The following is a 23,660-nucleotide window of genomic DNA, read 5'->3' as shown; positions in this document are numbered from 1 at the left end:
AAGTTCTAGTGTTGTTGTGCATAGCGGAGTGACCACAGTTAACAATAATGTTTTTAACTGGAAGAGAAGATTTTGAATGTTCTCACCACAAAGAAATGACAGATGAAACCTCACATTGTTGTAACTCATAAATTTGTACAATTATCATGTAAATCAAAAAACTTAAAGAAAAAATTGTTTATAAGCATTACATTAAATTTAGAAACCAATTTGAAGAATATTTATTTTTTCTATTCATTAATACAACCAATTCTATTAGTATTAGTTTAAAAACTTCATGTAAAAATTATGAAAAGTAATATGATTGCTCCGTTCTCCTCTTGTCCTCTAATTTATTGCTGCTCTTGAAAAGTCTCCAAAGATATTTTCTACCTTTTCCTTTTTAAATAAAGATCTACTTGATTTATACTGACAAATGACTGAATAAAATCAACCAGAAACTACATTCTTGCAAAGTAAGACTTTTTTTCTCCCTCTTAATTCTCATTCACCCAACATTTTTTTGTACTATGTGACAGACACCAGGGACATAGCACTGTACAGAACAATGGCTTCACAATACTTTATTATTAGTAGGAATTATTTACAGGGATTAAAACAAGCCTGGTGTTTTTCTTTTCATGAAAGGAGTAAAGACAGACACTTACTGCATCACTTAAGACTTCACTGTTTATAGGTAAGATGTGTTCAATTCGCACAAAAGGTAAGAGTGAAGAAAGGATCTCTCTTAGCTCTTCAATGTCCAGGTCTCGTCTTTTCACTCCTCTTTTGTTCACACTATGTGCAGTTCCACTCAGTAAGTTTGGCTCTGTGAGACAGAAAACGAAAAGTCTCTACCCAAATCAAAATTTTCAGACAACCTTTCTTCTCTAGTACGTACATTCTCAGAACCACTCTTTGTACTAAGTATATCTGCTTTTTATTATTTATTTATTTAGAGTAGGAAAAATTTATTGAGAGAGATAGCTTCTGTCTAAGAGAGACAGAAGGGGGACCTGAAAATGAATTACCCAGCGACCTTGCTTCTCGAAGGTATTTTATTGAGCAAAGCCCTGAGGTGAGGCAGGTTCAAAGTCTATGTCTGCTTTTTAAAGGGGCTATAAAGCAATTATTTTCTATCTCAAGAAGTTTATGTAATACAGATATGCTCGGATAAAGAAAAAGTGTGTTGTCCACAGCATAACTAAAGAATACTAAAGAATACAATTCTTTTCTGCATAGTAACTCAAAGGAAGAAAGATGACAATCTAATAACATTTAGTTTGATCAAGGGCTTTTAAGCTTTCTTATTTTTGTGACCTGTTTCTAGTACAACAGGGACAGCATAGGGCAGGCATCACTGCAGGTTATCAGCATATTCATGAGGCCATGTGTAATAGCAATTTAACAATATCTTAATGACTTGGGATCCGAAGGAGCAAAACCTATATACATTCTATCTAATTTTAAATTTTTTATGAACTTCCCTAAATTTCCATAACATAGAATGTTACTGAATGTAAGTGGACCCTTTCTTTTTTTTTTGGTACTGGGGAACGAACTCAGGACCTTCTGCTTGCAAGGCAGGCGCAGTGTCACTGAGCTAAATCCCCAGCTCGACTCTTTCATTTTTGACATGTACTGTATTGTATATGTCTACAGTCCAGAGTCAAGAATAAAGATTTTCTTTATTGGGTATTAGTGAAAGGGGAAGATCTAAAATATATATACTTATAGTATTGATGTGGGAGAAAAATTACATAATTTTAGATATCTTTAATCATGTTTTAAATCTAGGGGGCTTTTTTTTCTTAAAAAATTAATACTGCTGTGCAAGCACAAGGACCTGAGTTTGATCTCCGGTACCAAAAAAAAAAAAAAAAAAAAAAAAAAAATACTGAGGACCAGGGATTTAGCTCACTGGTGCTGTGCCTGCCTTGCAAGCATAAGGTCCTGAGTTCGATCCCCAGTACTCCCCGCCAAAAAAACTGAATAAGATCTTTACTCAAAAATATAAATGCAGGGGTCTTACAAATACAATATTCTATAAGAAAACTGATACCTTCCTTAAATCCTTACTTATATACATACACACCATTTTTGAGAAGCTAAGCTCTCTCTGAAGCCATTCGAAATAAAATTGTACATGTGTGGAAAAAATGCTTTTGCCTCTGCTTTGCTATGATTTGGCTTCATACTAACACATGGCTTCATACTAACATATTACTTCTAAATTTTTATTTTCTTTAGTGGCATCCTGTTCTCAGATGAAATTTTAAATGAATCCCCCAAATATCTAATAAGTAAGGATAAACTCCTTATATAATGCAGGTGACTGAAACAAAGGGTGGCCTATTTTTTAGCTTCCTTCTTACTCCTGTAGAAGAATCCTTCATTCTAACCCAATCTGAAAATTACTCTTTTAAGGGAAATTTTATCCCTTAAATATGCTCAGTATTTGCCCCAAACAAATACAACCTTCCATCACTACATCAATGAACAAATCTATGACTTATATGAATTATACAGAGGTATCTACAACTAATTCTTGTTATTTCCAGCAGGTATGTTCTATAAAATTGACATGAACAGTTGAGTTAGCTCTGAACCACTGCTCTAGGGGAGAAACATAAGGTTAGGTTCCTGTAAGTCTATGGGTACAATATTTTTTCCAACTGATGAAGAGATAACTTAGTTCTGTGTGTGTTTCCACCTAAGCACAGGTTATTTAACATATATTATTCATTCACTAACATTTAACTCATGGCCAACAACACTGTGACTCATGCCTGAAAGAGGCTTATCTTACACACAGATTTTCTCCATGAGGCACATCATAGCCACCTTGTACTTAGGAACACTTTACAACACTTTAACATCATACTTGGGGGCTGTTTTAAATAGTGAGATCACTAATACAAACATGAAAAAGAGCACTAAATAGACTGTGAGAAGGACCCTTGTTTACAACAGATCTTGATATGATTTTGAGGTTATAAATACATTTTACCCAGTAGGTAAATTCACAAATACAGATCATGCAAAGGAGAACAAAGTGTATATAAACCGACATTTATAAGGCCTTTTGAATTTACTGTAGATACACACACACACACACACACACACACACACACACACACACACACACTTTTTTTTGAGGCAGGATCTCACTATGTAGTCCAGGCTGGTCTTGAACTTGCTATATTGCCCAGGCTGGCCTCAACTTGTGATCTGCCTGCCTCAAGCCTCCTGAGTGCTGGGATTACAGGTGTGAACCATGCCTGATCTGATTTTTATATTAAAAAAATTTCCCATCTGAGAATTTGCTAAAAGCTTTTACAGACTATAGAAAAATAAATTAGGAGAAATAAAACAGGACCAATTCTGCTCCTGACTACTTGGGTAGCAGCATACTAAAAAGAGACATTTTTAAGTTTTTTTTCTTCTTTTTTTTTGTTTTGGTACTGGGGATCGAACTCAGGTCCTTGTGCTTGCGCAGCAGACCTCGAAACCACTGAGCTAAATCCCTGGCCCAGTTTTTTTTTCTTCTTTTGAGACAGGGTTTCGTTATGTAATTCAGGTTGGCCTTAAACTCACTATGTAGCCTAGGCTGGCTTGACCTCGTGGTGATCCTCCTGCCTCAGCCTCCTGAGTTCTGGGATTATAGGTGTGTACCACCACGTTCAGGCACTTTCAAAGAAGGTTTCAAGGAAGGTTTAGCACAAAATTTTTATGTATTTAAAAATGTGATAAAACAACTCTATAAATGCACCAACTCTTTCACCTTCCACCACATTTTATTTTATTTTATTTTATTTTTTGGTACTGGGGATTGAAAGCATCTTTTATTTTCCTCTGTTTTTTCCTTTTTTGGGCCCTGAGGATTGAACTTAGGACCTTGTATATGCTAAGCACACATTCTATTCAAGCTACACCCCCAGTAAATCATATTGTATTTTTCTAGGTGAGGTAAAATTCACATGAAATTCACCATTTTAAAGCACGTAATTCAGTGACTTTAGGTACATTCACACTGTTGTGCAACCATCAATGCTAATTCCAGATCATTTTCACTAACAATATACTTTTGCAATATTTTAATCATTACATGAAAAGTTTCATTCTAATATGCCCATTAATTACCAAACATTAAGCACTCAGAAACATAAAAAGTAACCCCTGAACATTGGAAAATAAAATTTTCTGACATTTATTTTACCAAATTATATCCCTTGACTAAAATATTTTATTGATTGCAAAAAACTGTTTTCACTAGGCAAGAGTTCTGTTTTCAAGACTGATGTGCAGTATGCATTTCAGTAAGCTTTTGGAAATATAAAAAACATCAAAAACTTATGCAAGCTGAGTAGCATGAGCTAATTTTTTGAACTTACCTCTGTCTGCTATTCTTTTCATCAACTGATGCTCTCCCCATTTAATTAGATACTTAAGGATATCTTGTTCACTTGCCTATAATAAAAAATGGTTCATATTTTAGTGAAGTTAGATAAACTGTTAATTTCACTAATGACTTTCCCTAAGTTATAATGTAAACAGAGAGTACAACTTATCCTGTTTCTCTCTTTGCACTAGCTGTTTGATATTTCAGTTAAATCTATAGTCTACCAACAACAAATATTCAAAATTGCATTATATGTATTTTTCCAACAACCTTACTCTTGGCTCCAATTAAAGTTTTTTATTATTTTTATTTCTACTTTCCCCCCCTTTTTCCTATTTTATTCCTATTTTAAATTGATCTGATCTCACTATATGGTTTCTATAGTTACCTAAAATTCCTTTTTGGGGCCAGAGATTTGGCTCAGTGGCACTGTGCCTGCCTTGCAAGCACAAGGTCCTGAGTTCAATCCCTGGTACCAAAAAAAAAAAAGAAAAGAAAAAAAAATTCCTTTTTGGAAAAATATAGAAATAAATACATACATGGAAGTAAAACTGCAGAGATACAGAGTCTACTTCCTCCTGTAAGGACAGGAGAAACAGCATGCCAACTTGTGGCAAAAGAGATTATGGTCTCCACCAGTATTGTATGGATTGGTGAGGGATACCTGAAGGACAATCTTTGAAATGGCAATGTTACCCCTCATTTCTTTGTACTTTATTTAAAATCTAGGCTAAGTTTTTTACTTTTTAAGAAGGAAAGAAAAAAAAAAGAAGGAAAGAAAAGCTCCTAAAGACAACAATCAGAGAACTGACACATTCTAATTCCCATAAACATAAATCAACGAGTGTTAACAGTGAGACAAGGTTAATGAGTAAAGATCCTCCATAAATCAAGTCCAAGTGTGACAGCATTTGTACTGCGATCAAAGTAATGCCAATGGAAAATAAGAGATGCAGAGGAGATTATTTAGTTCTTCACTGCATTTTCTCATTGAGATGGTAGTATTTTGTAATTTTTCTAGTACAAACAAAAAGATAAAATGGATCAATGGTGTTTTTTATTTCTTTAGGCAAAGAACAAATACAGAGCACAAGTTTGTGTGTCATCCTTACACAGGGACCACGCTAATCTTTTCTGTATTGTTCCAATTTTAGTACATGTGCTGCTGAAGTGAGTTTATGGTTTTATAGCATTGTAATTGTTGTACAGTTTTTAGCATAAAATTCATATAGCCCCCAAAATCAGGCTTGAACACATTTTACCTGAAAGTATTTTTTGTATTAAAATCTATTACTAAGGCCAGCGATTTAGCTCAGTGGTTCCGGTGCCTGCCTTGCAAGCTCAAGGTACCGAGTTCGATCTCCGATACCAAAAAAAAAAAAAAACTATTACTAAATTACAAAGTTAGATTGATATAAGAACACAGAATGTACTAAAAACTACTTCTATTTAAAAGTAAGTAGTTGAAAACATTACATGCTTTGGCAGAACATATATACTGAGTTTTTACAATTAGTTAAGCAGCTCAGAAGTTCATATTATTCTTTAGTACTGCTTAAGCTACTACCTACAATCTAAGTACAGTGGTACCTTGTTTCATGAACTTAATCTGTTCTACGATTTTGAAAAAGACGGCCGTGTTTGTTTGTGTGGGGAAGATGTCTGCAGTCATGTCTGTCATTTAATGCAAAGTTTGCAAACAAAAACAAAATTTTGCCAAACACTTCTGTTTGTGAACCAAACTGTTTGCAAACAAAGGCATTCATGAACCAAGGTACCACTGCATCTGATACTCTACCAAAAGAAACTGTTATAGTGAATCCACATTAATGAAAGATAAGAAAATCACCATTGAGATGTGCTTCTGACCTTGCCTACCGCCTCAACCTCTTTTCATATAACTGGTTAGGTGACATGAGATAGAAACCTGATGCTGTACAAATACAAAGAGGGCAGGGCTGGGGATTTAGCTCAGTGGCAGTGTGCCTGCCTTGCAAGTGCAAGGTCCTGAGTTCCATCCCTGGTGCTGGGGGAAAACCAAAACCAAAAACCCCACAAATACAAAAAAGGGCATTCCTGGGTGGTTTGATCACAACCTGTTTCTCTCCTCCTGCCCTACTCTAGATAAAAGACTAATAGAGTACAGATGGATTCTTGGTGCACATATGAATGACAATGATTTTGAGAGGTGTATAAATGATTACCTGTAGGTAGTCAGACTGGATAGCAGTAAGCAGATGATCTTTGCTGAGTTCATAAAAAACATCCGAAGTCATGACCTGGGACAATTCCTCACAGAGGAAATGCAAAGCTTGCCGGTGCACCCACTTAGAGCCATATGGATGAGAGCTCCACTTGAGGATGGCAATTAAGGTATCTAATGAGATGCTCTCTGCAATGATATCCTCACAGCCTAAAAAAGAAGGCAAAGACTTCTGAGATTAATCATAAATATTATTTACTGAACATTAGTGTGCTAGGCACTATACTTAAAAGTGGCAACAGTACGAAGAATTCAAGGAGATAAACAAATCTCATAGAAATCATCAAGACTTGGTGGGATGGGAAAGTAATAGACTATGACATCTACAAGAAATCCACTGCCTTCTATACAGATGATCTGTAGCAAAACGCAGAGAATCCTCCCAGTTGTTTAAGAGAATAAACATCTATGTGCAAATCCAATAATTTGAATAAGATAGTATAAAGCACCAGACCAGAGGAGAAAGTAGTGTAGTAGAAATGCCGAAGTGGTGGAAACTGATCACAGGAAGGAAATGAATGATGCAGCATCTACACCTGAGAAAATAGGTGAGCTATCAACCAGGAAGACATCCGTTCTTTGTATTACCCTAATAAAAACCTTAAATCTTACATTGCTAACAGTTTAATTCCTCAGAAAATAGACAAAATATCAAAACTTTATGCTTAACGGGGCTAAATTCTAGCAAAATGAAAAAGAAGTGATTTAAGTGAAAAAGACCAAGATCCCGGAGAAAGCAACATGTTATTTTAAGTGCTCCAAGAAGAAGAAAAGAAAATCTGAGGATAGTCAGCTATTCTCCTTAGGAATGATCACTTCAAAAAATAAAGATAGAATCTGGTTGACAAAGACGGTGAAGGGAAAATGGCTAAAGTTGGACAAAAATTCTTCACTGTTTACTATTAAATAAAAACCATCCCAGCACTTGGGAGGCTGAGGCAGGAGAATTGCTGTCAGTTCCAGGCCAGCCTAGGTTACATAGAGTTCAAGGCTAACATGAACTACATAGTGCGACCCTGTCTCAAAAAACAAAACAAACAAATTCCAATCCTGATAACATGTAACTAAAAAGAAGAAATATTTAAACATCATCGTTTCCAACAACAAAAATCTGGTTACACAGGTTACTCTCCAATAAGCTCAGCTTTAAAAGCGATAGCCCAAAGAAAGGGCATCAGTGAACCCCAGAGACTTCCAAAGTTCAAAGTTACTTAAGAGAGAAATCATCAAAGGTAAAAAGAGAGAGGAGTGAATCCAATATTCAGGTGTACAAGATCATTAGTAGCCAATACGGTATCAACAAAAAGTAATGCTTTCTTCCTTTTCCTAATATGGTACCAGATAAAGAGAAACAGTGCATTATGTAACATGATATCCACAAAACATTTAACAAAATATTTCATGATGCTGCTAATTTGTTAGCACAAGACAGGAACTGCTGTCTTTAGCGTATACTTAGCACTTTTTTGAATATAGTAGGTGCTAAATAAAAATATACAGGATGAACAAATAGAACCTTACAGATGTGAGGAAGGCAACAGAATAGCAGTGAAAAGAACCACTTGTAAGCAGCCCCAATGGGAGGCACAAAGGGGGGTGGTCGATGTCCTTGCCATGTTTATCAAGTAATTGGATAAAGATATGGAAAGTAATCTGGGCATGGTGGCACACATCTGTAATCCTAGTTACTTGAGGCAGGAGAATTTTAAGCCTGAGGCCAGCCTGGTCAATTCAGAGAAACCTAGTCTCAAAATAGAGGAGTGGCGATGCAGTTCATTGGTAGTGCACTACTTGGCTAGCATGCATAAGGTCCTGGATTCAATCCTTAGTACTACCACCCCCTTACCCCAAATGTGGAAAGTAAGCTTAAAATCTTGAGATGTCCTAAAACACATATTGCCTTGCATAACTATAACTGGCTAAAAAGACTGGTCAAAATCAAGTTGAGATATAACTAGGAAAACTAGGAAGTTCTACACTTAAGACTGAAGAAAATCAACTGCAGAGTAGGCTATATGCGAGTTAGCGTAACTACCACCTATGTAAAATAATATCTGGGAATTTTAATTGCAAAAATGCAAAATGTGATATGGCTACTATAAGGCTGAAGCAATCTCAGGCTTTTAAGGTATAAGTATGGAGTCCTCATCAGAGATTGAGCTCCTCTGTATTTTTCTGTGCCCTGTGTTTCAGATGGGCACTGTTCAAATCACAGGATTTTCAGAGAAGGGTAAGAGAATAGTGAAGAGTTTGAGACTTGCACAGCAGAAAAGCTCCAAACAGATGAGATTATGTAGCTTATGTAAGAGAAACCCCAGGAGAGACATTAAGAGTTGTCTTTTTTTTTTGGGCGGGGTACCAGGGATCGAACTCTGGTCCTTGTGCTTGTGAGGCAGGTGGCGGAACCACTGAGCTAAACCCCCAGCCCAAGAGCTATCTTTAAATGTCTGATGGCCTTCATGAGGAAGAGGAGAAATAACTGACTTCTGCTGTTCCAAGGGCAGGTCCTGGGAAAAAAATGGATGTAAAGAAGGGAGATTTTAGCTCAATAATAAGAAATTTATCCCAATTAGAATTTTTCTCCTCTACAAAAAAAAATCCCTCCAGAAACGTAGGAGCAGAGGCTGGCTCATCACATAAAAAGGACAAAGTACAAAGAATATTTTCACTGGATAGGAACTAAGGTCAGAAGATACCCAAGTTGCTTTCATCACAAAGATACAATCATTTTTAGAAAAATGGTAATGGAACAAATGTAAGATTCATTTAAAAAATCTAAACATTAAAATAACATCCTTATAAGGCACACTGTGACCACCACAGTGAGACATACATGTAAATGATACCTGAAGGCATGAATATGTGTGGATGAGAAGTGAGATGTAAGGAAAAGTTCTGAACAGTCTTCCTGATTTACGGCGAGCCTTGAACGTCAAGCCAGGACAGGCCTCATTCAGCAGGCAGTGGATGTTACTAATCACTGGAGCAGAAGGCAGGCGGGTCAGTCAATCTGATGGGAAGGGCGAGCTTAGAGATGTGTTTGGGAATGAAGCAGGGAAAATTAGGGGAAAGGATGAATCATAGTCCTACCAACCCAGGATACCAACAGAGAAGTATAAAGAAAACATGACTGTATTTATGCTTCTGAAGTTACAAAGAAGTAGAGCATAGTTTTGAAATCAGACAGACTAGATTTTAAATCCCAGCTCTGCCCCTTAGTAGCAAAGTCACCTTGGGCAAATTACTTAACTCTGAAACTGAAATTTTCTCATCTATAAAACTGGGATTATATCTCTTCATAGGGTTGTTATGAGATCCAAATGATACATCACTTACAATTTCCTAGAATTTTACTAGATGCTCTCACCTCCAGGCCTTGCCAGGCACGTGGGGTGCCACTGAGCTAAATCCAGGGCTGAGTAGCTAATTAAAACAAACAATAGTAGCTGGGCTTGGTGGCGAATGCCTATAATCCCAGCACTCAGGAGGCTGAAGCAGGAGGATCCCCATGAGTTCCAGGCCAGCTTGGCTACATAGTGAGACCCTGTCTCAAAAACAAACAAACACTTCCCCAAATAATGGTTAACATTTTTGAAAACTTATGTATATATGCCAAACTCCTGTGTTATGTGCTTAGAAAATTTAATTCTAGCACTTCTCAAGGAAGGTGATATTATATTTTCATTTTACAGATGAGAAAAGACAAAGATTAAGTAACTTGCCCAAGGTCAAAGAACTAGGAAGAAAAGTCACACACATCTTTCCCTTCCCTAAAAGACCTCCCCTCCCCCATTTTATGCCTGCGATCTTAGGTCCATTTTTTTGTGGGGGCCGGGTACCAGGGATCGAACTCAGGTCCTTGCGCTTTTGAGGCAGGCGGCGGAATCACTGAGGTAAATTCCTGGTCCCTTAGGTCTTATACTCATCAATTCGCATTAGAATTTATTAACTTAGAGCCACTTCTCTCATGAATAGCAAAGCATCTTGGAAATACACCAAACATGGTGACACTAATTAGGCTCAAATAGGTCCCCAAACCCAAACAAACCCTGGAATGTTGAAAGGCACATTTTAAAGTTATACTGTCGTATTCTCATATTAATTTTTTTTTTTTTTGGCACTGGGGATCGAACTCGGGTCCTTGCACTTGCGAGGCAGGCAGCGGAACCACTGAGCTAAATCCCCGGCCCTATTTTCATATTAATTAGTGATAATATGCCTTTTGTCAAGATTAAAACTATGGGGCTGAAAATATACATATACCAATAGAGCAGAAAGGAAGCTGGCAGGAGAAGGCTAACAAGTAGGATGCCAAAGGTTTCTGGGTTTTTTGACACAGGGTCTCCCCATGTAGTTCAGGCTGGTCTTGAACTCACTATGTCGCCTGGCCTTGAACTCGCAGCAATCCCCCTGCCTCAGCCTCCTGAGTGCTGGGATTACAGGCATGAGCTACTGCACTCACCAAAGGTTTCACACAGTGCCACTTTACTGGAACATTCTGATTTTTTTTTTTTTGGTACTGGGGATCGAACTCAGGACCTTGCACTTGCCAGGCAGGCATGGTGCCACTGAGCTATATCCCAGTCCCCCAAGCCACTCTTGCTGACCAACAGTGTCTACTGGACCGGCCCCACCTGCTGCAGATGAAGGCAGAGCTGCACTAGCTGACCTGGAAACTTGTGGGAAATAAACACTCCTTGTTACATGCCACTGAGACCTCAGGGTGTTTCTTACACAGCAATGGTCGACTAATAAACCATGTAACTTTCTGGATGAACTCAAAAGCTATTATAAATTTTCTTATAACAGAAAAATTCTACCTATAGACACAGCATTTAATGGATGAAATCATCAATGCATTCTGCTCAGGTAGCAGTTTTCAACCATGCTATTGTGAGGTTGGTGGAGAGCATGAAGTCAATTTCTTAAAATTCTTTTGTGTGATAACCACACTTTACAGATTAATCTCCTATTTGTTTGATTGTTTCTTCTATTCTCTCTCACCAGAATATTTTCTTTCTACCCCTTAATGTGGGTAAAAAATTCCTCTTTTCAAAAATTTGAGCTGTAGGGCCGGGGATTTAGCTCATGGTCCCACCACCTGTCCTGCAAGCGCAAGGACCTGAGTTCGATCCTCAGTACCAAAAAAAAAAAAAAAAAAAAAATTGAGCTGTAGAATATCAATAAATGATCAAGGCTTAAAGAAGTAAAACTAATATAAAATTCAGGAACACAAATGATTGCTGCTGCTGCATGCTAAATAGGATCACTTTCTGTTTTTATTATCAATTTTTAAAATTTTGCTTTTCTCCAATCTCCTGTGATAACTAAAGTTAGGCCCAATATTGACAGCTCTCTGAACACACTGTCAGGATCTATCTCAATTCTTCCCTCATGTTTGTCATTCATTATTCCTGGTATGCCCTCCTAACTTTTTTAACCAATACTAATGGGAAATATTTCAATGCCTTGTGGCCATCAGACTCTGAGTTTCATACTAGGGTTAGGGTAGGTGGCATCTGAATTAGAAAAAAAATTTAAAGTACAAATAGGCTTGCGGAAAAGTTGCTTCATTTCTTTCACGTTAAGCTGATTACTGATTCTGAATACTGAGGAAGGGAATTATGAAAAAGGAAGTGAGGATGACAGGAAGCAGCAAGAATGGGCTTTGAATGGGTGCAGTTATATTACTAATTCTTTTCCTTTTTTTTTGGTACCGGGGATCGAACTCGGGTCCTTGAGCTTGTGAGGCAGGTGGCGGAACCACTGAGCTCAATCCCCGGCCCTTATATTACTAATTCTTGACTCTCTCTTACCATGATGTGCCAGACCAAAGCACACCCTCATATGAAGCTGAAATAACCTACAAGCATTCTGGGGATTATGGTGACTATTACGGAGCCCATGTGTCCACACACCATCCTCTCTCTAGGCTAGATGTCATAAACTTCTACTGTGCCTATCGGCCCTCCTTCGACCTTGCTATCAGTGTGTTGCACTGACACACCCTTCACAATACTCTGATTACTAGCCTCTTTATTTTCCATTCCCTCTAGTACTACCTTTGTTCAAATCCTCAGCACTTCACACATCAACTCCTGACAAGCCTGTCTCCCTCCCTTCAGCTTTTCAATCCACACTGAGCACTGCTGAAAGCTGAAGTTTTCTAAAACACCACTATCATCTCAGCATCCCTATTTATCTATTTTAAAAAAGCAACCAAGGGCTAGGGATTTAGCTCAGTGGTGCCGCCACCTGCCTCGAAAGTGCAAGGTCTGGAGTTCGATCCCCGGTACCAAAAAAAAAAAGGAACCAAGAATTCCAGTCCCAAGACAGAAAATGAGGGACAAATAGAAGGCAAGCCAACCTGTGCCTCAGTCCAGTCCAGTCTGTGGATTCTGTGACTTCTGAGAGCTGGATGGACAAACACTTCTCCTGATTCCTCCTCAGGAGGATAATTTTGAGGAGTCTGAACTCTGGCCCCCAGGGGTAAGAAGACCAGTGACTCCTCTCCTACTTCTCTCCTGCCTTCCCAGCTTCACCCCTCTGGTGGCCAGGAACACTTACCAAATGAGCAAACAGCACACAAGCTGTTTAAGCTGTTTTGGGCTGGCTTTCAGCAGGGATTGTAGGGAGTGGAAGGAGAGATCCAGGCCACAATGGCTAGTAACAGAAATGACTCTCAAAAATAAGATTTTCGAATGAATCACTCCCTGGTAGATGGTAATAAACCTCTCCCCATCTTGTAGGTGGGGAGGTGATAACCTCTGCATGCAGCAGCATGACAACAGGAGGACTTTTCACCAAAAGCAGATTAACTTCACGTATAAATGGAAAATGAAGAATTAGCTCAGCAGTAGTGGTGGCACTTTAATGGAATGGGAGCATTAGTGACTATAAAGCCCTGATCCTGGATAGTTTTTAGTTAACAGCTTGACTAAAGCCATGAAAAAGCAAGCTATAGATTTGGCTGGGCCAACTCTGAAATATAGGCATTCTTGCAAGTCTGGAGATTTCCAGGTCAGTGTTTAAAGAGAACCTATTCCCTGAAGCCTGTTACAACTCAGGCTCAAGATTTACTGTGAAGAATATCAGAGTTACAAAGATGATTTGAATGAAAGCCTTAATAAGTCTTCTATGATAAAATCTGGGTCCTAGCCAGGTATGGTGGTGCATGGATATAATCCCAGAGTCAGGAGGATCACAAGTGTGAACCCAGCCTGTGCAACTTAGTGAGGTGCTGTCTCAAGATAAAAAATTTTAAAAGGTTGGGATATAGCTCAATGCAAAGGCCCTGGGTTCAATCTCTAGTATTAACAAAAGAGAAAAAAAAGGTGGGGGGTGTTTCCTAGGTTCTAATAGGAACACTTAAGACTTGGAAGGCATGGATGAGTTGAGACGTTAAACCCCAAGATTCACCTGAATTTTCTGTGCTAAAACAAGCTCAAACTCCTCACCGGAGAAGGGCAGCCTGCCCTTGTCTGGAGACCCAGCGGGTACCTGGTAAGAAGATGGCTATCTTCTTCAAGATCAGTCCCTGTCTCCTCTCAGTACCTCCAAACTAATAATCTGGGTCAGGTTTATAGTATAGCCTATAGTTCCTGTTCTGGAAGGAAGGAGTACAGACCTCTAAAGAATTGCAAGACACAGTTATGCATACTGGAGGTCCAGTTGTGTGTGTGTGTATCTTGAGTGTACTGAAGCAGGAAGTAACTTCTTCAGAACCCAAGGGATTCACTGAGCCATTTTCTGGTTCTTCTTTGCTCAGTGATAACAAATATCTGCCACTTGTAGCAACTATGGAGAAAGAAACCAAGAGCTCAGCTCTGTGATGCAGGTCTCGGTCACTACAACCTGGTAGGGTGCATAGACCTGCTGAAGTTTGGCAAAGGGGGATGAAAATCTAGGTTTGGTAAGGGAAGAGAGAGATTGTGCTGATTTTTAGTATTTCAACTTGCTCAGGCCTCAACTATTTCTCCCAGTCTCTAACCTGTATCCAAGGTTCCAAGTTACAGGTAACCAAAAGAGAAATGTGTGGGACTTAGAAGGCAAAAGAGAGGAACAGCCATTAGTCTCCAAAAATCTCTGTAGCTAGGTATGATGACAGGTGGACACAAAGGTGCTAGTGGGCACTAGTCAGTCTTTGCTTCTTCTCTGCTCTATGTCCAGCTCTTCCTTGCAACTGCGGCCCTGCTGACCACACTGGCCCCATGCCCAACATTAGATGCATCCAGCTGCAGTTCTCTGGATCAAGAGCCACTTCCAGTGAGGTCCTCTTCACAGTCCCAGCTTGGCAGCTGGATGCACATAGCTTCTCAGGTTCACTGGAGCCCATCACTTCCTCAGCTTCACCCACAACTGTGTAAGATTTAATTCCAACAAGCCAGAGCTGTCCACTGCCCTGAGCAAACTCTGAAAACTATGGTGAGAAAGTAAGCTAGAGTTCCAGCCAGTTGTAGCAGTGGAATTGTGCCTAATTCCAAGATCTTCCTTGAAGCCAGCCTTTCGAGGAGGTGTGGCTGGCCACTGCCTTAAAGACTCTGGTGGATTGGACTCAATGGAGGACAGTATGTAAACTGATCTGAGTGATGTAAGAAGGCTGGATTAAGCAACTCTTGTGCCCACCTCACATTCTCTGCCATTTGCTGTAGTGACCCTCTTTCAAAGGTGTATCCTGACAGCCCTTGCCTCAGTCATGGATTTGGACCTCTTGCTTTCTGCTGTGGAAATTCTGACACCTTGGAGTGGGCACCTCCAGGAATCGGCTAGGCACCTGTACAAACATATGCAAACCATATGATGAAAGGGGGGAAACACCTCATGAAAAACACTTTTCCAATGGGAGAATGGAGGCTGGTGAAAAAAACGTATCCTTTTCCTTCCCTCCTGTTGACAGTTCTCAAGAGTTTTCCGTGTAGCTTGTCAGAGGGTTCCAGCAGGGCAAAGTTGCCCACAGCAATGATCAGCTCAGAACACACAATGTACTGGCTCTCTCCCACTTCATTTCATCCTTTCTAATCTCCCACACCTACTCTCTGAAAGAACTTCCCCAAATAAATTATCTACATGCAAGTCCTTACCCTGGGCTTTACTTTCTGGAGGAAACCTCAGGCTAAGAGCAGATATAAAAAGCTTCAGTCTCGACACTGGTCTATAAAAAAATAGTATTTTTAATTGTCCTTCTGGGTTTTAGAGTCAAACTACTGTTCCATTTAACCCTGGATTCCAGGTAATCTTTCTAAACTTTCATTTAGAAAAATTTACTTGCAATAACATAAACAATACAGCTTTTTTTTTTTCTTTTTTTTGAGACAGGGTCTCACTATGCAGTCCAGGCTGGCCTTGAACTCAGTGATCCTACCTCAGCCTCCCAAGTGCTGGGATTACAGGTGTGTGCTGCCATGCCCCGCTTATTTTTCTTTTCTTTTTTGCAGTACTAGGGATGAATGAACCTAGTGCCTGCACATGCTAGGCAGTACTTTATCACTAAGCTATATCCCCAGATACAGCTATAATATAACTCTAGGAAAGGTAGAAAAACTGTATAACAAAGGCTATGGTATACAGTACTCTGGGGGCTACCTGAATTCTCAGTATTGTGAAAATGGCAAAGGATTTCCAGCTGTGGTAACGAAGAATACACCATTTTAAGGGAATGGGAAGAAACGGTATTCCAGGCAGAGAGAAGAATGTGTATGTGGCAGTTGTTGAAGTGACCACAGCATGTGTAGTTTCAAAAAATATGGCTTGCTGAAGAAAAAGAATATATAGAGTACAACCTACGTCTCTTAACAAATTCCTCTTGTCTGTAATTCACCAATATTATAAATCTGTCATTTAAAGTATTTCAAAGTTTGAACCTATTCTCCTAGGAAAGAGATCAAAGTTGCTCAATGAAATCAAAGTACTTGTCTTAAATGTTTCATCAAGTGAGCTGGGCATGGTGGCATATGCTTGTAATCCTGGCACTCTGAGAGGCTGAGGCAGGAGGATCCCAACTTCCAGCCTACCCCAGGCAACTTAGCAACTTATACCCTGTCTCAAAAAGGGCTGGATATGTAGTTCAGTGCAAGGGCCCTGGGTTCAATTCCCAGTACAAGAAAGAGAGAGAAGTACGGTCTTATAAATGTAATATATTTAGCCACATGGAAGTGTATCTTCCGAAGTTCTTTCCCCTCTTAATAGTCTTATAAGATTTTCTTGAAATAGCTAAATGCCAGAAGTGATTATTAACTTTACAGATGTAATCTATTATCTGCTCATGTCCCCCTTTAATGTATTTTAAAAGTTATGTCCTAAGACACTCTGGACTGGCTATCTTGGAAGGCTACAAGAAAAACTTAACAATGACTGCCTCTGTGGACGGAAACTGAGGGGCTGGCTGGGAACAAAGTTTAGAAGAGCAGGAGACTTCACTTTTTATAACCTGTTCTGTGTGAATGTATTACCTATTCAAAAAATTAAATACCACAACCACCAGGTTACAGAAGTTGCTGGCAGTTCCTTCCTTTAATGCTCAGTAAAATCAATCACTGACCACAAAACCCAAGCAAATAATGGAAGAAAATGTGAAGGTGCCCCACCCTGAGAATATTACTCTTTTTTGATGGAAAGGAAGCAATCACTAAGATTTGTGCCAGGAATCGAACTCAGGACCTTGTGCTTATCAGGTAGGCACAGTGCCACTGAACTAAATCCCCGGCCCCAATGTGCATTCTTTATTCCTATAACTTCTGTCAAGCTGTGTAAGAGGGAGAAGTAAAACAGATGGGACAGAAGCTGAAAACTTTTGGGAAAAATTTTAGTAAATTAGTAAAGGAAAGGAGAAGCACACTTTCATGGCCTAACGGGAAATCTTTTATCAGTTGCTGGATAAAAGATTTTCCTTTAAGCCATGAAACACATACGGTTATGTCTAAGTATGCTTAATGAATATGAGCTGATTTGGTGGTGGTGGGGGCAGTACTGAGGTTTGCACCCAGAGCCTTCACACTAAGCTTCATCCCTAGCTCTTTTATTTTATATTTTGAGACAAGGTGTTGCTAAATTGACCAGTCTGGGCTCAAGCTTGCAATTCCATTCTTCCTTGGCTCCCAGAATGCTGGGATTTGAGGCATGTACCACAAGGCCTGGTTTAGGCTGTTATTTCTTTACATTTACTTCACAAATCAATGTTCCCTAATGGGTTTTTATTTTGGTGGTGGTATTGGGGGGTAGAACCAAGGGCCTTACACGTGCTAGGCAAGTGTTTTGCCACTGAGCTGTCTCTCCAGCCCTTTACAAATTTTATTGCAAGACAGGGTCTTGCTAAGTCGCCCAGGCTGTTCTGGAACTTACTACTTTCCTGCCTTAGCCTGCTGAGAAGCTGGGATTACAGGTATACGCCACCACTTCTGGCCTGATATGACATTTTTAATGTTTATAATGGGAGGGTTCTGGGAGAACAGAATAAGAGAGAAAAGCAGTCATGAGTATGTCAGTTCTAGGGACACAGACACCACATATAATTCTCTACTATACTACAATGTGGGGTGACTGAATTCTGGGACTCACAGGATGCTTGAATTTGAAACTGAACATAATTTTATGTGCAGGCATCTTCTGAAAGAGATATGTGGGAAACGCCACTAGACTTGGATTGACCAGAGACTCAATTCCAATTCTCTAGGTGTGTGATGTGTGCAAATTTTGCCTGCTTATTCATTCCAAAAATGTGAATAATAGCATTTATCTCATGGAGTTATTTTGGGAAATAAGATTAATTATTATAATGGCACTTACTACATTGTTCAATTATAGTAAACATTAAGTGAATGGTAGCTATTACTATACTCAAGCTTCCTTGTAAGGGCACACACTGCACTGGTGTATTCAAATTCAGAGCAAATATAGGACTTGCAGGGGTAGATGGGGTTAGAAAAGGAGCACGGTCTCTAAGAGCACAGTGAGTCAAAGACCTTTAAGGGCAACAGAAACAGTGACAACCCAAATGCATTGCACACCTCCCTGCCACAGATTTATCAAAACGTTAAGTAAAAATCCTATTACTCAGTATGTGGAGAGCTCAGAGGTTTATACCTCTGTCTAAAACAAAAGATTATCATTTATTTTGGGAATCAAGCTAAGAACTACTACACCTTCTTCACTACCCTTAACCATTATCTCCCATCTCCCTAACTGACAGTAAATTATTATCGTTATTTCCATAATAGAGGGGAAAAACCACAACCTTTCCGGGTTTTCAGACTTTGTGATGTCCCCTAATTGGTAACCTCTTACATGACTGTATACTGCTTTCAAAACAACCTCACAGAAAAAACAAACAAACAAACAACAACAACCTCACAGAGAATTTCTTCTCAGAGGTCATATTCCCTTTTCCCACTATGGGAAAGAGTAGCTCTGGAGTCAAAAAAAGGGTATGGATTCAAATCTTGGTCTTAACACTTCTTATCTGTAACCAAAGATAAGTAACAATATTTTATAGACCCAGTTCGACTGTACATGAAGATAATAACAACAGAGGATAATGTGAGTAAAGTGCTCAGCACAGTGCTTGGCAAAGAACACTGCTCAATAAATTCCCCTGAATAAATACAGTATAAAACCTTTAAAAATAATTAGTAGTGGCTGGGTATGTAGTCCAGTGATATAGCGCCTGCCTGTCTGGCATGTGCAAGGCCATGGGTCTGATTCCCCAGCACTACAAAAACAACAAACAAACAACAACAACAACAAACAGAAAAACCAAACCAACAAACATTTTAACCAACAATATACAGATTTTTATCTGCTTACAAGTTATCTATTTTTTACAAACCCCATTCTTTATAGAACACTTCTTATGGGTTCTGTATACTGTTGCCAAAGAGAACTTTCAGAAAATGCAAATGCAATCTGGCCATAAGACCTGCTCTAGCCAGGATGAAGCTTACTGTGTCAGCATGGTAAACAAAGCTCTGTATATGATGAAGTCCTGTTTGCCTGTAGCCTCATTTCTTGCCACACCTCTCATCTCTGTCATCCCACCGTCCCCCAACTGGAAGGAGCTTGCTCCTGTTACCTCTAGGGCTTTGTAGCTGCTATTCCTTTTTTTTTTTTTTTTTTTTGATACTGGGGATCAAACTTGGGTCTTTGCGCCCACGCAGCAGGCAGCGAAACCACTGAGCTATATCCCCAGCCCGCTGCTATTCCTTTTGCCTGGCATACTCCTTTGATTTCCAGTTTTATTACAACTTTTCATTCACCAGATCTTGTTTCTCTGGGAAGCTGTGTCCTGCTAGTCCCCACTCTCCATACTGGGATCTGAGGTTTCTCTTCTTCCCATGTGCACCCCCCACATACAGTGCTTTGTTTTATTATAGGACTTCTGCCATAACTGCCTATTGGTACTCATCATTGGACTATAGCATTCATTAACTCAGGGCATATAGTAAGAGCTCAATAAGCGTTTGATAAATGAAAAAAGTTTAGAAGCCACAATGCTAATTCTATGCCAAAGAGCCTATCTTAATTGACAGGCTGTATTTTCCCCACCTTATTACTGTCCTATTTTTACCCTTATTTGTTTGAAAACTCACAGCACATTATCTCATTTTATAGATTTATTAGGATGATCAGGTTTACAACATGATTATTTATTTACACTTTTTGGGGAGGAGGTGCTCGGGCTCAAACTCATGGCCTTGCATATGCTAGGCAAGTACTCTACCACTGAGCTATATCCGGGCCCCATCTACTTCTATTTAATCTAATACTATCTCTAAAAGATTGACAGAAAGATGCAATTTAGGAGTGGTATTCACATCACTGATGACTTTAAATAGTTTAAAATAAAGTGTAAGTAAAAAAAAACACTACAGTTTTAGCTTATAAAAATTTCTGAACCTCTCATATTAGATATAAATTTACATATTAATAGATTAGAAAAACAATGTGAAGCCCATTTATTTTCTAGAATTAAGGAATCAGTTTCAAAATCTAGCACTATTCTTGGATATAAACTTCAATTAGGAAGCAACATGGATGGACAATGGCAACTTATTATTAAAATCAAATCACTTTGGAAAAGGCCTAATCCTATTATAGTTGAAGAGGAGTATATTTAGAAACAAAGACATGTAAGTGCATAAATTTATTTTTGTTTTCCTAGTATTACTATCAGATGTGTGAACATTTCACCTTCAAACACTATGGTACACTTTTGTCAGAAGTTTTACAAACATGTCAATACTAAGTATGAGGTTTATAAAAATGCTTTAGTGCCAAGAACCTCAACAGAACTCAGTCTTTTAATATACCAGAGTCATCCCCTTCTTAGAGACATATTTAGTGAAGCTAGCCCATATCAATCTATAATAGAGAATGCTATGCCTTTTGATTGAAATATATGAAAAAGTGACTGAAGCAATATAATTTCTGGACTGTTTATATTCACTGAATGTTTTAGTAGTTCTATAGATATACTGTAAGAATCAGTCCTCTAGAGACATTTATAAAAAGATATTTTCTAAAACAGTAGTTATTACTGGGGAGTGAGACTTCAAGTTTTATTAAACACCTTTTGCACTATTTGTTATCTGAATCTAATCACTACTTCATCACATATATTTTATTTTATGTTTTGTTTTTTTTGGTACCAGGGATCTAACCTGGGACCTTGCGCTTGCCAGGCAAGCGGTGGAACCACTGAGCTAAATCCCAGGCCCTTTCACATATATTTTAAAGAAAATAATAAGATACAGCCATTAAAAATAAAATCTGTACTGACAAAAACATTTCTCCAAGGGTTATGAGGTATGAAAATAGCAAGACACATAGTATGTACAGTGTGATGCTATTTATAGGATAATAGAACAAGACATGCATGTGAAATACACAAACCAATTTGGATGAGAACTGAATCAAATTCAGTGGCACAGTTTGTAATAGCTAAAACTTGGAAACAGCCCAAATGCCCATCAACTGGAGACTGGATAAAGAAAATGTGGTTTTTAAAAATAAAATGGAGTACTACTCAGCCATAAAAAATGATAAATTAGAGACATTTATAGCTAAGTGGATGCACATTGAGGCCATACTCTTAAGTGAAATAAATAGGACACACATGTATAAATACCAAATAGTTTCTCTGGTGTGAGAAACTGAAAGTGTAAATAAGGACTAAATGTATAATAGGTAATGTGAAATAGGAAGAAAAGGGGCAAAGGGGAAGGAAGTGGGAGGGCTAGGGGAAAGGACAGAAGGGAGTGGGATTAATATGAGAAAATGGAAAAATAGGAACAAAATCTTTGTAAATAGGGAGGAATGGAGGAGTTGAATGGAGGGCTGGGCAAGGGTGAAAAATAAGAACCAAGAGAGACTATGTAAAGGTGCAAATTTCCAATGATGAATATCATTATATTGTATACCTAAAATGTACCAATGATTAGAATGCATAATCGATAATGCAAAAGAGGAAGAAAAGGTCCAAAGGGGTAGGGGTGGGGGTAGTGGGAGGGGCAGGGGAAAGGAAAGAAGGGAAAGGAAAAATGATGAGAAATGGAAAAAATGGAAATAAAGTCTTTGTAAATAGGGAAGGGTGGAGGGGGTGAAGGGAGGGCTAGGAATGGGGAAAAAATAAGAACCAAGATGCATTATGTAAAGGTACAATTCCCAATGAGAAATGTAATTGTGTTGTATACCTACAATGTACCAATAAAAGAATTTAATTAAAAAAAATCAAATTCAATGGTTAGGTTCAATGTTGACCTTATGGGGAAATTTGATTCGGTTCTCATCCAGTTTGGTTTGCAACCAGAATTGTGAAGAGAATTGAGTTTGTGCACCAAGGTACCACTGTATTTCATCTCAATGGAACAATAAGAGTTGACACATTTTGTCTGACGTTTAACTTAAAATCATGAATGAGATAGTAGAGTTACTTCCAGGGCTACATGTATTTATTATACCTCCTCCCCTCTCTCCTTTTTGGCACAGGGAATTGTATTTAGGCCGTCTCGCACACTAGGCAAGCACTGCACCACTGAGCCACAACTCAAACCCACCCCAACCCTACTTTTAAAGGAAATGTTTCACAGTATTAAAAATAATTAAAGGTATGTGAATAGGAGTCTACTAAGAGCAAAGCACTGTGCTATGTTCTTGGGTGAATAGATGACAAAGATATTGATTCTTTTGGGAACATGATATACTAAGTGATACAGAAAATGACACAGGAATGTAGGTAACTTCAAAACAAGTTAGGAGATGTAAAAGCCTAAGAAAAGTAAAAGAAATGGTATAAAAGTTCTCATGAAGTAGAAAATATTTATAACTCAGAATGGCTAAGATAAACCAAGGAAAGTAGTGTGTGAGTTTGGGCTTAAAAGTTAGGATAGAACTGGGTGATTTAGTGATAAAAGGTGACAATACTCCAGACAAAAGAAAAATAAGAACAGAGAAGTTCAGAGGAAGAGTTTGTAGCCTATATAAAACATGTCTTAAATTTTAAAATAAAATATGCAATTAAATATTATATTTTAGAATTTTATTCAAACGAAGTGAAATTTGTTTTTAAATGTTTCATTATGATCAGAGATGTATAATTTCTGAGTCTCTTGAACTGCCATTCACAAAACTAAAATTCACCTACGTTGCATGTTTAAATAAAACCTGTATTTATTTACTCTGAACTGTTGACAATGGTCTTTAGCTTCGTTCCACTATTCTCCAGGAAGTACATTCAGATGATTTTGCTGAAGAGGAAACAATTACAAGCAGAAGTAAATGAACTGCCAGGTCCACTGAACTGAGGCAGAAGGAAGTGTCAACACAGGGACAATGAAGGGGACGGGAAGAGGGAGAAATGGATGAGAGAGTGAGGACAGCCAGGCTATTTTGCATTTGTTTCACACACTCTTGGAACCTGACCAGTTGCTAAGGGAAAAAATTAGGCCATTGCTTTCAGTTGCTTCTCTGTTAGATTTTTAATGCAATAAAATTTAAACACATCCATTACTAAAAAATGGCAAATGA

General features: G+C 38.5%; 1 protein-coding gene and 1 non-coding gene across 2 annotated transcripts in view; both read right to left on the bottom strand.

Annotated features, from left to right (window-relative positions):
• The window catches only part of Btbd7 (BTB domain containing 7), a 107,479-nt gene that overhangs the window by 22,302 nt on the left and 61,517 nt on the right, over positions 1 to 23,660 (bottom strand). Inside the window, exons 4-6 of the mRNA XM_004837039.4 lie at positions 6,586 to 6,794; positions 4,374 to 4,449; positions 648 to 808 (exon numbers count right to left, since the gene is read on the bottom strand). Of these exons, the coding sequence (XP_004837096.3) occupies positions 648 to 808; positions 4,374 to 4,449; positions 6,586 to 6,794 (446 nt within the window). The remainder of the gene's footprint in view (positions 1 to 647; positions 809 to 4,373; positions 4,450 to 6,585; positions 6,795 to 23,660) is intronic.
• Positions 5,453 to 5,555, bottom strand: LOC147822812 (U6 spliceosomal RNA). Its single transcript, XR_015445240.1, has one exon. It is a non-coding gene; the product is annotated as a U6 spliceosomal RNA (small nuclear RNA).

Source organism: Heterocephalus glaber, unplaced genomic scaffold (assembly GCF_053883595.1).
Source record: "Heterocephalus glaber isolate CG9 unplaced genomic scaffold, H.glaber_assembly_v1.0 deba00001608, whole genome shotgun sequence".
NCBI classification, from domain to species: Eukaryota; Metazoa; Chordata; class Mammalia; order Rodentia; family Bathyergidae; genus Heterocephalus; species Heterocephalus glaber.
The sequence above is the reverse complement of the archived record's forward strand: the minus strand, read 5'-3'. Positions and strand labels throughout refer to the sequence as shown.